The 17,500-nt window shown below is 39.9% G+C and overlaps 2 protein-coding genes across 11 annotated transcripts in view; one reads left to right on the top strand and one right to left on the bottom strand.

Moving 5' to 3' along the window:
• Nucleotides 1-11,341, top strand: part of LOC138032331 (splicing factor 3B subunit 1-like) — a 40,163-nt gene extending 28,822 nt beyond the window's left edge. Inside the window, exons 5-6 of the mRNA XM_068880020.1 lie at nucleotides 9,871-10,109; nucleotides 10,992-11,341. Coding sequence (XP_068736121.1) covers nucleotides 9,871-9,925 — 55 coding nt within the window. The 3' untranslated portion in view covers nucleotides 9,926-10,109; nucleotides 10,992-11,341. The remainder of the gene's footprint in view (nucleotides 1-9,870; nucleotides 10,110-10,991) is intronic.
• The window catches only part of LOC138031574 (uncharacterized), a 91,856-nt gene that overhangs the window by 15,261 nt on the left and 59,095 nt on the right, over nucleotides 1-17,500 (bottom strand). The gene's annotated exons all lie outside the window — the stretch shown is intronic.

Genomic DNA, 17,500 nt, shown 5'->3' with positions numbered 1-17,500 from the left:
TCAAAGGAAACAGAGATCAAGGTTTAAGAATGCAAAACCTCGATTATTGCCATTCGCTAATAATCCAACTTACGTATCCAACTTACGTGCCATGCTGCCCTTCAACTTGAAATAGGAAGGCAGTCAAGACGAAGATAATGCGTACAGCCATGAACGCCATTCTTGAAACCGCGCTTAAAGATCTGCCAAGACGCAAAATGTTAACAGCAGACCTAAGTTCAGTTCAACCAAGCTTCCTTGAGCGCGATGCTTACGAGATAATCTTCATATTAAATTTCCGTTAGGTCCACCAATGGCTGTAGTCAAGGTCTCATACTTGTTGACATAGCATTGAACCGGCGGTGTACAAGTGAAAAGGTCTTTTTTCGTTCAGTGCTGTCTAGACGAACAAGTAACGTTTGTTACATCGACTTTGTCACTTCACATCCCTCTGGCACACTGTCGAGTCACAAAGGGATAAATTTCCGAAGGGTCTCCGTTTTCCACACACACAGGCCGTATTTGAAAACTGACAAAGACTCAACTGAACTGAACTGAAAATTCAACTATGAATTAAGTATTTCTTCGTTTTAGGTCTCGTTTCGTTTTCCAAATACAGGCTTGGGTAGGTGGAAACATAAAGTCCAGGTTATCCCTGTTTTAAAAGCCGGGCAACTAAATCCGTGAATTAGGTTGCCCTGATAAATCCTTGGTTGTCTATATCAAGCCCAGGCAAACGGCTTCGACTTGTGGAATAGTTTGAACAGTGCTCTGAACGTTTAATAGATTTGTTGATATTTGTTAGTTCTTATTTGTTATGCATAGTGATTTCCGGTCAGCGGTCGTGACTGTATTTAGATCCCGTGATTGTTTACGTCATTAGGACTGAACACGTTCTCGCCTTTTCACCTTTTGACCGCCATTGTAACCCTTATTGAACAGTTTAAATATAGTTGAGTTCCTCCAATACCGCTGCATTCATTGCTTCGTCACACGACTCTTGCTTCAACATCCCTTCGATTTGTTGAATGATCATATGTTGAACGATGTTGTCCGCTGGGGTGGGAAAACGGTTTCAAACTATCATTAACATTTGATTCAACAAAACTGCACGAGAGACCAGGGCGGTATTCAGTGCCAAGCTGCAGCCACGGTAGTTCCTATGGATACGGACATGTATACGTTAGTGAAGACCGATTAGTACGCAGACACACACCCAACAATGTTGAAAGAAGGGGCAAGCGTCTTCAGCTTCATTCAACATTCGCAAAAATAAAATAAAAGAAAATGTTGAATAGTTGTTGAAGCAAAGTTCAAACGCTTTTAAAGTTATTCAACATCGATTCAACTTTGTTTCAACATGTTTTTGCACTGCTGCCATGTGCTTGCATTTCAAAACGGTGATCCCTGAATCATAGGGGGTTACCCTAAAAGTCTCGGGCAAGCGGTTTCAACATTGCTGTTCCGTTTTCCCGGGCCTTAAGGAAACCCCCTATGATTCAGGGATGGCCCATTTTATTTTTGAGGGGGGGGGGGGGGGGGAAGGGGGGTGGGCAATTAGGGACGGACCATTAGAAAAGTGATGGGGGGATGGGGGATTTTTAGCTGGTACGAATTTTGTTTTTCGCGCACTGCTTGTGCAGGAATTTTTTTCCAAGTGAAACCCCCTGCACGAATTTTTTTTAGACAAATATTGCTTTTTTTTAACAGTGAAATCTTGATTCATTATCTATGTTTTTGTGATTTATAAATTATTCTACACTCACAACAGATCAAAGGATACAGGCCACTTTTTAATGCAAAATCTTTTCGAAACTGTACACACAGTGAGAGAGGAGGAAGCCACTTGGAGTGGACGGCTTCCCTGTACATTTTTGCAGTCCCTGCCCTCTGGAATTCCTCTCCCACAGCCCATCATAATGATGCCGTACTCCATTCACCAACGCAGCCCCTCTGTAGTGATTTTTGTTTATTCATATTGTGCCTGGTAATATTGTTGATTTCTGAATTGCATTTCTGGCTATTGTAGTGTGAATTAATTTATGTCACCTTTAATTTGTCATTTCATTCAGTGTGAGGAAAACACCTCAGTACACTAATTGTCTTTATTTATTAATAATAATATAGCAGGGCCTGGGGTAAGGCCCCAAGAATATTTTGAATAATAATTATTTTTAATAGACACTGAAAAATATTATATAATTATTAAATAAAAGTCACAGTTGGACCTTTCTTCGCCATGAATTTTTTTTCTTTACCTTCTTCTTTGCGTGAATGTTTTTTCTTGGCATTTTCCCTTGCATGAATCTTTTTTTGGTTTTTTCCCCACCCCCCGCCCCCCCCCCCCCAATACCTTTTCTAATGGCAATGGAGCTTGAGTATCCAATAGTTCTTAGTTTCTTTTTCTGAAGTCTGGCTTTAAGTTGTCCATCGCCTGCTTGTTTGTGATAGTGCATTTTCCTATCTGACAATGTTTCGTAAGAGCTACAGATATTCAACTGCTGCAATTTAGTTATTGTTAACGCCACATCACTCTCGGATGTTGACAACAGAAAACCGACAAGTGAGTCGGGTGCTGCTTATGTAAGTAATTTTCTATTTTTGTTTGGATTGTCCTTTGTTTTTTTCCTCGGGCAACCTGGCTTTTCATTTTAACAGAAATTGGTTGCCCGGTAAACTGGTGTTGTACTTATTTTCTGTTGAATAAGTTCAGTTTGGGGCACGGTCTCCGTTTTCTGGGACTTCGGTCTTCCTTTATCACACACCCACTTTCTAGAAACAAATAGTGACTACAATGGAAAAGGTAAATTTTACGTTTCGATAAAGTAAAGCAAAGCAAAGCAAAAGAAATGGAGGGATAGTTTATAGAAAGCTCAGGTAAATTAAGGCATGGGTAAACAATGATTTAATCAAAACGTGATGGGGGGGGGGGGGGGTGGTCTAACTCGGAGCACTTAAGCATTAGAAAGATGAAACTTTGCCAGACACATACATGTGTGGTTTCTGTCAATTTGGTATGTTCCAAATACGCTCATGTTGTCACGTGACTGCACGCGGCCAGAAAACAATAAACTGTCTTTAGACAAAAATGGCAACACTTTTTGTTGCGAGTTATTAAACCGGACTGGTTTAGGACAATGTGTAATGCAAGCTTCTACAAAACTGTGCTTGGTCTTTTTTGGACTTTTTACTGTTTTTGAAAATAAACGGTTTTTTCAACTAGATCCAGTTCCCCAAGGAGGTTTTATCCCATCTTGAGGCCTTCGTTTTTAATTATTTTACAAAGGCCAAGCAAGTGATATACTAATCGGCCTTAACATTATGCAACCGGTAAAAGAATTGAGAACATACGCAAAAGTGTTGCCGTTTCAAAAACAAGCTTTTTAAACAGATAGAGGTCACGTGACCTAATTTGCATAATTAAAAATAATGGAATTGACTTAAACTAAAAATGTAAGCAGCTGACAAAGTTTTAGTCTCTCTCTTTTCCCGCCTGGGTTCCAGGCCCATTTTCAGGGCGGGGGTAAGAGGGAGTCCCGGAACAGGACTAGGGAACATAGTGTTTCTTTCTTTCAACACAGCACTAATCCATGAATCAATTAATACTTTTATTTACATGTCAACTGTCCTAGGAAAAGTCTGTTACGAGCCTAGAAGGCCCATCAGGCCGACACTTACCTCAAGTTTCTGTAGCATGAAGCCACAAGGAGTATTTCTACTCCCCCCTGGATGGGAGTCCATCGCATGGTTACTCCCAGCTTTAGATTAGCCGGGACCCAATTATACACCAGGAGGCACAGTGAGAATGTGTCTTGCCCATGAACACAGTGAGAGTGTGTCTTGCCCATGAACACTCAACACAATGTGTCCGCCAAGACCCGAACCCGGACCACTCGAGCCGGAGTCGAGCTCACTAACCATGTGGCCACTGCGCCTTCCTTTCCAACTGTCATCGCAGTATTTTATCACCTGATACGTTAGAAGAAAAACAGAGAATGTAAAGAAATTCTCAGAAAAATCCGACGCAATGTTCACAAAGAAGAAATTCACGATTTTCATTCAATTTTTTTTCGTTACCATGCATAACTACACCAATAACAGCTCGAAAGGTCAGCACTAGTAGTAGATATCGTTAAGTGCCAGCGAGACAGTCAATATAATAAAGGAGATAGTTTCTAGAGAAACTGTGGTGCTTCGTCGGTGGGGAAGTAGTATGAAAACATTTGGTTTTATCAACGGAGTTGATAATGTAAATTGACCACAGAATCCCTGTACGGTGGTCGATTTAGATTATCAACTCCTTTGATAAAACCAAATTTTTGTATAGTCAATATAATACATAGTTTGCAGATTTGTATCAGATTGCCATGTTCAGAACCCAGCAGTAGTTGTAGTTTTTTATTTCAAAGCACTGCAACTCAACTTATCTATGTTAACAATAACACAATAAAAATAGAAATATAAATAAAACCCTTGCACACGTTGTATTTAGAACAACAATGAAAATATCAACATATTTTGCAATAATATTGAAAGTACTGCTGTAAATTTTGAACGGCCGTAATTTCAACAGGAATATACAATAGTTAGATAAAATTAATGCCATGTAAAAAATTTCAGGGTGAAACATGTCATTGGGAATCAAACCGCGCACCGGTGGCTCAGTTGGTTGAGCATCGGGCTGCCATGCGGGAGGTCGTGAGTTCGACTCAGGGTCTTAAAATAACCGAGGAGAATGTGCTGTCTTTGTAATTACATCTGCAAATGGTTAGACTTTCAAGTCTTCTCGGATAAGGACTGTAAACCGGAGGTCCCGTCTTATAACCTTTGTTGGAAATTAAATAGTATGGGACGTTAAAGAACCCACTCACTGTTCGATAAGAGTAGGGGACGTAGTCCCCGGTGTTGTGGTCTAACCTTATCTGGACGGGGGCATCTTTCACTTACATAAAATCAATTGTAAACTGCGTAACAAGCAGTCTGGCTAAAGTCCCCCACAAAGTATTGTAAATTTAGTCCTGAAAAGCCCCGTGGGGGAGAGACTAATAGCCTAACGATTGTATTATTGTAGACTCTCATACGACCTCGTTCCCAGGGTCTACTCAGTCTCGTACCCAGAGTCCTTGGACATTTTTGTCAGCGGGTGAGCGCCCGGAGAGAGTCTGGGATAATGGGTTTTGAACTATTTTTTTGATTGGTCGCTTGCATAACAATGAAGGTCCTACAGGAAGCCAGTAAGTAATTCGGAAACCTCAGAATTTGGACAGAGATTCAAAATCTTCTATAGAAAATTTATTTTATTTTATTTTGTTCGAGCATGTTAAAGTATTGGTAGCTATACAGCTGATGTAGACCTGCTATACCCACCCACCCATACACTCACGAATGACAGCCACAACACCGGGAACTTCATCCCCTACTCTTCTCGAATATTGTGTGAATATTGTTGTGAACATCATCGATATTTGTGAGATGGGGCCCGAGAAGACTCGAAAACCTAACCATTTGCGGAGGTTATTACAAAGGCAGCACTTTCTCCTTAGTTATTTTAAGACCCTGAGTGTTGGTCCGGCCGGAGTCGAACTCACGACCTCCCGCATGGCAGCTCGATGCTCAACCAACTGAGCCACCGGTGCGCGGTGGTTCAAGTCATTTCAAGGTCAAGAAAGAGTTTTACTGATGTTCTTTATTCCACTTTATCTCTGAAAACGAGATCATTCACATTTTGGCTTGGAACAAGAATCGGCAAAAATTCGGTAATGCAACCAAGAAAGGACGAAACTTCAAACAAGATCCTCTCCAACAATTACCTTTAGGTGCTTTAAACAAACTCCTGAAAACACAAGCTGGTAATATTTGTCCCTAATCTTACGAGAACTCATTGCGATTACGTGTTTATAAGAGAAGGGCAAAATGTTCTGGTCACTGTCGAGGCACATCAGTCAAAAGACAGTTGGGCAAACAGATTAGAAAAGCACTTGTTCGTTCGCATTTTTGAGCAAAACAAACAAACAAACAAACAAATCAACTATTTCGTCAATTAAATAATTGTTTTTTAATTCCAGTTTAGAATAAAAAATGCGAGTTTCATCCTGAAGATTAAACCACTTCTTATAAATACGCATCCACTTGAAATAACGCGTCCGTAAAAATAACAAACGGTTTAGTGGCCAAGGAAAGAATTTGTGGAGTCACTTTTTCTACCAAGCTTGAGCTACTACTGGTACTCTGTTTAATCGTTGTCGTTCTCTTACTCTCTCCTTTCGTTTCTGTTGTAGTCATAGGTCTTTCAGGCAATTCCTCCAGGCATCATGCATCCTTGATATACCTCCCAACTCAAATACGTTTTCCGATTGGAGGAGAACGTGTCACGTGTCGTGGGTCAAAACTCACTAACTCCCTAGGGCGCACAAGACCCCATTCAAACCAACGAGACATGTTTAATTAACCTGAGTTTAACAAAATGAAACCCAGTCACAGAAAAATGTAGTATTGGAGCAGCTCACCCGTGTTTGCACCTCACCATTCACATTTGATTATTTATATAGAAAATGCGCAATATAAATATTAAATAATAATAATAATAATAATAATAATATTATTATTATATTATTATTATTATTATTATTATTATTATTATTATTCCTGATGGGTTCAAACTCAGATAAATTATAATAAAGACCTGATTGTCAGGAAGACTAAAATTTTGCTTATTATTTATCCAGGGTATTGTCATGCTGAATGGTTTTGGTACGGTGGTAAATGCTCTTGGTAAGCGATTGAAATCATACTCACGACCTCCGATCTGTGGTACTATCTTGTGGAGGTTGAACAACAAGTCTGCAAAGGTCAGACAGCAGACTGCTGATCTCATTTCAAGGATTGCTCAGATCATGATGACCTGTGGGGAGGTAAATTTGCATTTGTTTGATGTTGTAAGCTTGAGTTGATGCTGCTGATCTTGTTTTGGTTTGTCTAGTTTTATTTAACCATTTGTCTTTGGTGCATGTAATCAAATTATCTTGGCATCCACTTCCTGAAAAGAAAGGCACTGATGACTTGTTTTGATTATTTACAGGAAAAGCTAATGGGAGTGGTGTTGTATGAGTACCTTGGAGAGGAGTATCCTGAAGTTCTGGGGAGCATTCTGGGTGTTCTTAAGGTGCGTTAGTTGATTCATTTGTAAAGTAGTAAGGAGAGATTTGTTGATCCAGTTTCTGTAAGGTTTACACGCTCTCTTGATGCCACTGAAGGGACTTTGACAATCTGAAAACCGTTCAGACACTGATCGTAACGTTACACTATAACTAGTAATAGTTTTCACTACATCTGCCCCCGCCTAAGATAATAAGATGGCACTTGAGGTGTTTTCCAATTAATATGTGCTGCACATTGTGATGTCTTTATATTATTTTACATGTAATTACGTAGGTAAATGAAAGTGAAAGATGCAAGGAAAGAATGAGCAACAACAAACAGCATTTATTTTTAATTTCCATCAACGTTTATTTGATACGATACGATATCAATTAAAAATCAATTTACTTAATTTGGAAAACGCCTTGAAAATATGATAGTAAAACAAAAACAGGAACATTCAATGATTAAAAGACAACATTTCGTCGTCATCTTTTTTTTTTAGAAACTTCCGGTAGTGTCGGTAACAAAAACAAAAAAGAGTACCTTAGAAGGTTTCTTTTAACACTTTCTTTTGAATTTGAGAATATCTCAGTAAATAATTCTTTTCTTAAGGCACGAGAAGGTACAAGAGAATTGCATTGATCTTGTGGGTAGAATTGCCGACAGAGGAGCAGAGCATGCGAATCTGTTTCGAGCTGCTTGAACTCTTGAAGGCACACAAAAAGGCCATTAGAAGAGCCACTGTCAACACCTTTGGTTATATTGCGAAGGCTATTGGGTGAGTCGGGTGCATTGCGCGTAAGTTACCCCCTCTTTTTTTGCGCCTCTTCGTGTTCAAGGAAGGTCAAGAGGAAGGCTTCAAAACAGGACCCACAACAATAGCTCTGAAGCCTTTTCATGTGCTTACCGTCTTGTGAAAACCTGCTACGTGAAACATTCTGTGTAGTTAAAAAATTTACGTCAGGTGATTCCCTTCATAACACAGTTACAATACAAGGGAGGTGAAATAACCGCAAAGTAACTGCAGTATGTCACCCGGTGGCAGCGACCTTCATATGCAGGCAGTGTGGCCCAGTGGTTAGGGCGCTTGCCTCGAGATCCGGAGATCCCGGGTTCAAGACCCGCTCTGACCACTCGTTGAATTTGATCCTGTTAGTCCCTGGTTCAACTTCCCAGCTGCACTTGTAAATAGCAAACTGGTTTGCCTCTGGCCAGTTGGGTTTCTTAAAAAAGTTGTTGTTTTTGTTCTGTTCCGTCGTTTCGTTGTGTTTCATTGGCCCTGAAAAGCCCCTATGGGGAGCGGTCAATTAAGTATGTATGTATGTATGTATGTATCCAATCTGGTATAAATGGGATCTTGATTCATGTACAGACATAAGCAAAAGCAACCTTGATTTACCCTGATTTACATTGGTAAATAGTTATATGCGGATATGCGAGGCCTCGGTTTTTTTTTTTTTGCACGTAGCTTTTAAGGCGAGTGCGTTTTGGTGAGGAAGCAATGATTAGTCAGGCTATGATTCCTGGTGTCGGCGTCATGCGATGAAATAATTTTTCTCGTGTTATGCAATCTACAGATTTGGTGTATTCTCTGCTAGCAGATTATTCACTTACCTGAAACCCTCACCCTAACGGACGGTTTACACGTACGACGCAAGCATTAAGCATAAGCAGCATACGCAGGCGCATTAGCTTCTTGCTAATTAATGTCTTTTGTTCTAATGAAAGGTACCAATTATCAAAACGCTACTGCATTTGCGTATGTTTCTTGTTCTTATGCTTGCGTCGTACGTGTACGTGAACAAGAATAATCAGTGATGGCTACGTCTGGACGCCATTTGAGCTTTGGGACTTGCCTTAAAGGCAGGAAGTTCTGGAGTCCCAACAAGCTGTGCCATTCGACGCCTGTCCTAAGGCGCCGTGCCTGTAATTCTTGATTTTGGCAGCGTTTCAGATAAACTAAAATAAGTGGGCGACTTAACTATTTTCCAGCGATGAATGTGTTAATTAATGCATCTTTTATGTTCACCGAGTTTGTATTTGTCTGCAGGGTATGTTCCATCCCGCGCGGAAAGTCAGAGATGTCTACTGGAAGATCTACAACAGCTTGTACATCAAATCTCACGTGATAATCAACTCACTTGACTGTTATCTGTTGTATCTTATGCGAGTTGAACTTTATTTGCCTTGTTGAAAATTATAACAATCCTGTTCAAAGGCTTTTGGACCAAAACCCAGTATCTTGATGTAAAGTTTAAGCATTTCGTCCAAAAAACCGCTTCTTTGCTTCACTTAAGGGTTTCTGTACGTTGCTCCCCTGCCCGTTCTTATGTCGTACACAAGTGTTATCCCTCATTCACACCAAAGCTGCTTAGTTAAGGAAGTTTCTTCACATTTCATATGAACTGATCTTTATCGACTTCAAATTTAGTACTGATCAACGCATATGATGTAAAACTTATGTGAATCTTATGGAAAAGCCAGTACTATATTTTCTCTTCGACTGACTTCTTCATAAACCCAGATTAATTAAACATGGCTAATTGGTGTCAGTAGCGTATAAAAACGGTTTGCTTAACTCGTGGTTACTTAAAGGGCGTGTATGATGGGCTTTTTCTGCTTTTCCAACAAAACTGCGGAGGACTCATTCTTAGAACATTCATAAGAATTGAGGTTAAGGGAATTTTTTTTCTTGCAGAAATAGTCTTAATGAACGAAATGATATATGAAATGAATCGTATCTCCTTTCAGTCATGGACGCAATTTTAGCAACTGCATAGAGAAGCCTGAAAAATTCAGGACTTGAACGGCGTTTGAACCCGTGACCTCGCGACACCGGTGCGACGCTCTAACCAACTGAGCTGTGAAGTCGCTGGCTTTGGGAGCTGACCGTTTGTGGGCTCTAATGTTCCCGTGAGGAATGAATCAATGAACGAAATGATATATGAAATGAATCATATACTGAGATACTTTCAGCACGAGAAGAGAAAGTTCGTATCCCCAAGCGGCCATATAATTTTCTGTTTACTATATAGATATTGATGAAATGTACAGATTTAAAACAACTTGTTTTACTCATTTTCGAAATGATGAAAAAGTGGTCTCCAACCGCTAAAACACAAATGTTGTGTAACATGAAACAAGATATGAAAGTTATGAAAAACAAATCATGATAATGAAAAATTTTGCAGCAAAAATGTTAATGTAGTAGATAAGAATTATATTAATGCACAAAAGTACCGTACAATGGAGAGGAAGCTCGCGTTTTATTGGCTAATCGTGTTCGTTACCATGACGACACCTGTATGATAAAAATGATGTGTTCACTGCGCGCGATGAAGATATGATTTTTAAGTAAAGGAGAAATCCTGGTATTTCATCAGTATCTATATAATAAAGGCCAGGGAAATAAGCATTAAAAGACTGACAAAGGAGGCATAAATTGTTTAATGTCGCTCTGAAAGCTGGAAAGAAAGAAAGCCCCACTTTAGGAGTCTGTACACTGTTTCTGTGGTGATTGGCTTATTGAACTGTCCGTTAATAACTTTGCAAGTGAATTATTGCAAAGTAGGAGTTTTTTTAAAGCAATCCAAATTTAAGGGCAATCTGTCCTGAATATGTGAAAAGACGTGGTCTGTCATTCTAATTTTTTTAATCCCCAGTCACCTTTCTCGCCCTGTAAGTACTTTTAAGGGTTCCGTCTTTGTGTTGCTATTAGATTTTGTTGATGGCCATCTTGGATTACCAGTCGTGCTTGAAAGAATTCAAGCAAACAGAGAGCCTGAAGCGAGAATAGTTCTTGCGTCTTTATACTAAGTAGAGTAAGGTAGAATATTTGATTCATTTTCTTTTAATTTCGTGTTTCTTTTCAGGATGCACTAGTGTCCGCTTACCCCACGGCACCAAGCGACGAGAAGAACAATTTTTCCCGAGCAGAACTCACATATTTCCTTTGAGTGTATTTGTCTCTGGTTTTGCATTCAGCCATTTTAGGATTGTCATGGAACGCTTTCTCGTCATATTCCGCGACGCCCCTCGCGTTAAAATCCAAAACATGGGATGCACGCTATACTGTTGTTTTTTAGAGAAGTGTAGATATATAAGCCGACAGTGGCTTTTAAGAGCTGGCAGTAACAGCTCAGGACTGGAAACTAAATTCAATCAGAACTAAGCAAGAATTGTAACTTGTGAATGAGTAAGTGTAATAAAGTACCCAGTTTTATGTCACCCGCCATTTAGTTCTTTTAGGGGATCAACAATGAATCTGAGATCCACTTTATACGCAAAGTATTCTGGGATCGCCAGGGGGCAAACGTTGCAAGTTGCTAGATAGAAAATGTACAACAGAAAGTTGTGTCTTCTTCAAAATCAGTGATATTGGACAAAAAATAACGTATTTTGTGTGTGAACACTGAGCTTTTCTGTGATTGCCGGCTTGCACTTTCGATGAAATTGGTAATAACTTACTGTGGCTCATTTTAGCGTGTGAAATTTACCTGATTGTATCACTCCCTGGTAATCCAGAAGCAATTCATAAATGAAAGAAGTCACTGAAAATTTGGTCAAAATATCAGGGATAATCAGCCCTTGATACTGCCCCTTTAGGCCCCTTACCACACCAATCTGAAATATTTTTTTAAAACGCTCTCCAGGCTTGAATTTGAAAACGACTGCTGGGTGTTCTAGGCCTTGTCCACACATACCTGTTTTCATTTGAAAACGCAACTTTTCCCTACGGATAGGCCTTCCGTCCACACGAGTGGGGAGTTTTGAAAACACCTTTTCCCTCCGCTGTGCTATGGACGGATGAAAACGGAACCTCTCATTTAACATGGCGAACAGACGCATGGCCTTTCCTTCAATGCTACTTGGGCTTCTTCCGTGCTTAACCGCATGTCTTCAGTTCAATTGTTCAAGCTTGTTGTAAAATGTTCAAGCTAATTACGGGAGAACACGGCTCAATATAATCAGGTTACTTTCACTTCCGGTTTTGAAGCTTGGAGCGTTTAATGACTTAAAGCAAGGCCTTGAGGGTTCTAGTGGGCTCCTGTCAGTACGTAAAAGTCCTCGGTGATTTCCGAGGAAGAGAGGGAGAACTTAACGATGATTGAAGGCCAATCGAAATAAAAAATATCCGTTTTCAAACAGAAACTGGTGCTTGTGGACGAGCGAAAATGATACACGTGGACTGTGTGGACGAATATATTTTTCGAAAACGGAACAAAACGTCCGTTTTCAAATGAAAATGGATACGTGTTGACTGGGCTTTAGCGCAGATGTCGAAAACGTAGCTTTCCAAATACGCGCAATATGTGCACATTGTCTATCTTACATTTACATGTATGCAGTTTTGAGGTTTTTTTAAGCAGCGTTTCTGTTTGGATGGTGAAAACGACATCGTCGGCGGAAATCGTCTCGAGGTGAATCAACGTCGTTCCCGGGGGGTCTCTTTCGATGAGGAGAGAGACCCTTCTCTTCTCCACGACAATGAAGACCCTGGGACCGAGGTTGGAGGTGAATATGCTTAGTGGTATATACTAAAAGCAAAGAACACCGCGCAAATGTGCTCGAGCAAACTGAAGCCTCATATACGGGACTATGGCCACGTTGTAGCGGGCATTAACTCTTGATTAATAAATATACCAAATTAAATATGAGTCCAAGTATTAGCATTGTTAGACAGCTGTTTCAGCTTTGTTGTGCGTCATTAGCTGTAGCTAGCTACAGGCAAGAAACAGGCTTTTATGAAAAGGCACTGGTGATTCATCGTGAAAGATCTTCGGCGAAGGGAATGCTTCCTTAGCATCAAGTTACACTAAACTGGCTAGGAAATGGCTACCGAAGGACAGGAGAATACAGTAAGCTTAGGAACTTTATGGAAATACGCTGGTATTTCAGAGCAAAGATTTTCAACTAAGACGATGCCGACTTGAAGTCATGGCAACATTTTATAGCTATCTGGAGATAATTTCCTGCAGCAGTGGATAGTACAGGTCGGAGCGAAAGAACTTTACCACCAGGCTCTGGCAGTTCAGACTCAGATCCGACGCAGCATCACGTTATGGTAATCTGGAAACGCAGTACTAAACCTTGACAATACAGTCAAGACAAAGAACTTTTTGCCGAAAATGCCACGACGAATTTCGGCGAAAACAATAGGGAGCTTCAGCAAAGGCGTTTTTGAGCGACGTACTGCAACCGGAAGTGGATGTTTCTCATTTATGGGCAGTTGTTGTTGTTATGAGGATCAGAATTACTTTTAGTTTATTTGTCATACAATTCCAGACTTCTCTAGAATTGTCTTACAATCTGTAATATTCCAGAAATTTCTTTGATGTGACTCAGCAGTTTCCACAAATAGTAAACCTTGTAATACACTATAGATACCAACAGAAAATCCTAGATGCTTAGAGTAAAATATAAAAGCAGGCTTGTAACTAATAGAAACTAGAAGCTCCAAAAAGCTTACACTGGGTTGCCTGTGGTACACATTACACACAAAAAGAAGTCACTGAATTGGGTGGTATCAGGAGCCCATCACCCGGAGCGTGCAACTTACCTATTTTCGTGCAACGGCGTTTTCACAAGTAAGGTTATTTTTAGATTGAATTTCCCGCTAATGAGACTCCCACAGGAGCCCGATGACCAATTACAATAAATTACGCTGACGTCATAGGGTCACCGAACCGGAACTGCCTTTGGTTTTTGACCTAATTCGCGGGAAGGGCTAGTCTAAAAATAAACCTACTTGTGAAAACGCCGTTTTACAGACGCTGAATGGAAGTTGCACGCTCCAGATGGGCTCCTGGTGGTATTGAACTGCAGCGTTCCAGTTAATTTTTTCAAGTAGGGGCCATTAAGACCATTTAAGGGGTCACCCAGAAGTCGTGCCAGCAGAGGCCCTTTGGCTCACACGTTCATACGACAAAGCAGATCTTTTTCTGAGGTTAAAAACCTGGGTACCAGCCTATTAATCATTTGTCAGAAAGAAAAATAGGCACGCATTGCGTACGTGTGGTAGTGCAGTAACACAGCGCTTTATTCCATATTGTCAACTGAGCTGCGTTTTGTCTTCCAGGAGATTCAAGTTGTCTTTGCGTAAAATGTAGCTCTAATAGTACACGATATTGTTTTGGTATTGTATATCATTGTAGTGCCATGGTAGAAGTCAGGTAAATAGACCCCTGAGAAGACATGTGGTTACTAGCAAAGTACTAAACCCAGAAAGATTGAAGAAAATAAAAGGGAATCGAGAAACATTGGCTTCTAGGCTGACATGCTGATCATTTGCAAGTTCCCTCACATCTTCCTTTCACTGCAAGTTTTAGCGTGCACTCTGAGCATCTGACAGCTTTGTAATACAAAAGTTCACTGAAGTTAAACCCTGTCCGGCTGAGTTAGTATCTGGATGGGTGACCTAAAAAATATTCCACTTTGTAACAGAAGCATAGGACCGAAATTCTATTTTAAAGTGCAAGTACGGCCAAGAAAAAGTTTCTCTAAATTACTAAAATGTTTTCCCAGGAATTCGAAAATAATTGCCGTTTTGTCCAGTTTCCTGTAAAAATGTGACAAGAGCACTTTGAAGTTGCCTCTTTCGTGACTTGGAGAGCGCCATCTTGGATATGACGTGTTATGACGTAGCAATAGTCAAAAAACGTGTTCGACCTTACCAAGCTCTTTGTTCCCCGATCACTTTCTTAATGTTGTGTGACCTTTCTGCTCCAAGAAATTCAAATGTAAGATGGACTATGGTAACCGGTCTTGTGGTTCAATAGCTGAGTAGGCCAAGTAGGCCATAAGTGCGACAGAAACTCAAGTCACTTAATGCTTGTAGACTCTCTGGTCAATCAAACCAGGCGGCAAAAATCTGCCAGAGCAAATATAAACGAGACAAAAACCTTGAACATGCGACATAGAAATATTCGACAAGCGTACCTTCTTTTCTTTTTCGCTTTCTTTCTTCTGCAACAGACGTCTTTGATGCTTCAGCAAACGTATTTGTTTCGCCGACGAAGCTTTCAGATCTTGCTCAATATACATAGCAAGGCTTTTTCACAACAAGAATTACTGCTGTTTTACGCTTTCGAGGGGAATGAAACTAGACACATGTCTAGACTTCGAACACATATTAAAATTAAAAAAACAGAAGATTCCACCGGAAAATGAAAATTTAAAGAAAAGTTGGGCTGCCAAAATAAAACATGGACGGATTCCTCAAACCTGAAAACCTGACTGCTATATTGTCTCTTCGGGTCTGTCATTTTGTTAAAGAGGACTTCAAGCGGGACCTTCAGGTATATAAATATTGGTCTTGGTAACATTCGTTTCATACTGAAATCTCAGTCAACCAGTCCAAAATATCATTTTATTGGAGCGAGAAAACTGAATCAAGCAATATATAAACGACTTTCACTGTTATGCGCATTTCCAGGCACTAAAAAAAACAACTTGAAATGTGGACACTCAAGTGAAGCTATGAGCTTCGCAGTTATGAACGCAATTTTTACAATTGCGTAGAGAAGCCTGAAAAATTCAGGACTTCAACGGGGTTTGAACCCGTGACCTCACGATTCCGGTGCGACGCTCTAACCAACTGAGCTATGAAGCCACTGACGTTGGGAGTTGGTCATTTGTGGGTTCTAATCGTCTATACTTAGTTTAAAATTTTTAATTGTACATATGGCTTTTATATTGCTGATGAATTGTACCGTGGTTAAATAAAGATTAAAATTAAAAAAATGTAAACAATGTAAAAGTAAATAAATATTGATACACAATTGTTAGGAAGAGCAGAAGGAAGTTTTCAGGACGGTCGATCGAGAATAAAATATTTTGCCATTAGCAACAAAATTTACCGCATGAAAACAACCTTAATTTTGAACTGCGAATACAAAAAGTTACCATCAGCGAAAAACATTTTGGGAGATTTTTGCTACGTTCAATTTTGTTATTGTACTTTTGACTGCACAAGTAAATCGCACATCGAATTCAGCGGGCGCCTTGATCAAGTTACCGCGGCGTGTTTACAATCGCCCAACTCTTGAGGTTGACCATTGTTTCTGCAAAGTCAAAAATTTATTCTCCAAGACGAGGTTATTTATCACCAGGTAATGCCATCGTTTTGCTGATTTTGGGGCTCATTTTGTTGAAACTCAAGCACGCTTCCAACAGACCTGTTTATTTTCGTGACTTATGCACGCGCTGCTTACAGTGCACTACCAAAAAAATCCTCCCGTATCACATTTCAACCCACGTATGCAAATTTGTTTAGCCTGTTACAGGCTTCCATTCTCTTTCCCTAATGTCTGGGAGCCTGGAACAGCCTAAAATTCGTTAAGCTCGAAAATTACACAACATGATATTAAAATTCACAAAGGCTGGAAATCTCACAAAAACCTTTTCCAGCGAAAAAATTATTGAAACAAACAACACATTTGCTATTAGAGGCAAAAAACCCTCCCTATTTCAATTGCGTGCATGCAAACAAGACACACAATGCGTGTCACAAAGCATATGCAATGCAATTAAATAAATCTCTGACAGTTTTTGTTGCGTAAGACCATTACTCATCGCTTTAAAGGTTCCAGATATTTATTTTCACCGCCTGTCTTTTTCGTCCAATTGACGTTCCATTCTTGAGCTCCATGAGGGTGTATTTTGTTTAAAGATCCACTAAAACGCCATTCGCGTTAAGATGACTTTCGGCGCCAGTGAAGGTTAACAAGAATTAGTGAAATTGCCAATTGTTACCGGAAGACTGTAGAGAGTTGAGTACAAATAAATACAAATAGCCAGACAACAGAGATCACAGATTCACTTAAAGGGGCTAGGTCACGCTATTTTAGGTAATTTTGTTTAATTTTGTTAATTATTAGCTCTAAACGTCAAATTGGCAGAGCAAGAGTCTTTGATTTGCCAAATGACGGCCACACAACAACTGAGAATGATTTTCCAGCTTTGTAAATGACATTTTGATATAGACTGAAAAAAGGTGGGCCGACGTTTTTCAAATTTACCCAAATTCAATCCGTTTCAATCTTCTCCAGTTTTGTCCATCCATGTTTTTTCTTGGCTTCCTTGTGTTTTGTTAGAGTTCTTCTATAGTTTTGAACAGTTATTTTGATATTTTAGTTAATTCTATGACCATTCGATCAGTGCTGAAATTGCCTGAAATTGCGTGACCTAGCCCCTTTAAGCTGTTCGATTCCTTCTCTATCTTTGTTGAACCCATACGTTACCAGAGAATTTTCCATTTGGTTTCAGTGTTGTACGTTACACCACACTTGGCTTGGCAAAATATTAGAAATACATCTCACTTTGATTTCGGCTCGACGGGCAAAAGATTGTTGTCGAAGTCAAGAGCCATAATGGCTCTTGT

This window comes from Montipora capricornis, chromosome 1 (assembly GCF_036669925.1).
Source record: "Montipora capricornis isolate CH-2021 chromosome 1, ASM3666992v2, whole genome shotgun sequence".
In the NCBI taxonomy this organism is placed as follows: domain Eukaryota; kingdom Metazoa; phylum Cnidaria; class Anthozoa; order Scleractinia; family Acroporidae; genus Montipora; species Montipora capricornis.
The sequence above is the reverse complement of the archived record's forward strand: the minus strand, read 5'-3'. Positions and strand labels throughout refer to the sequence as shown.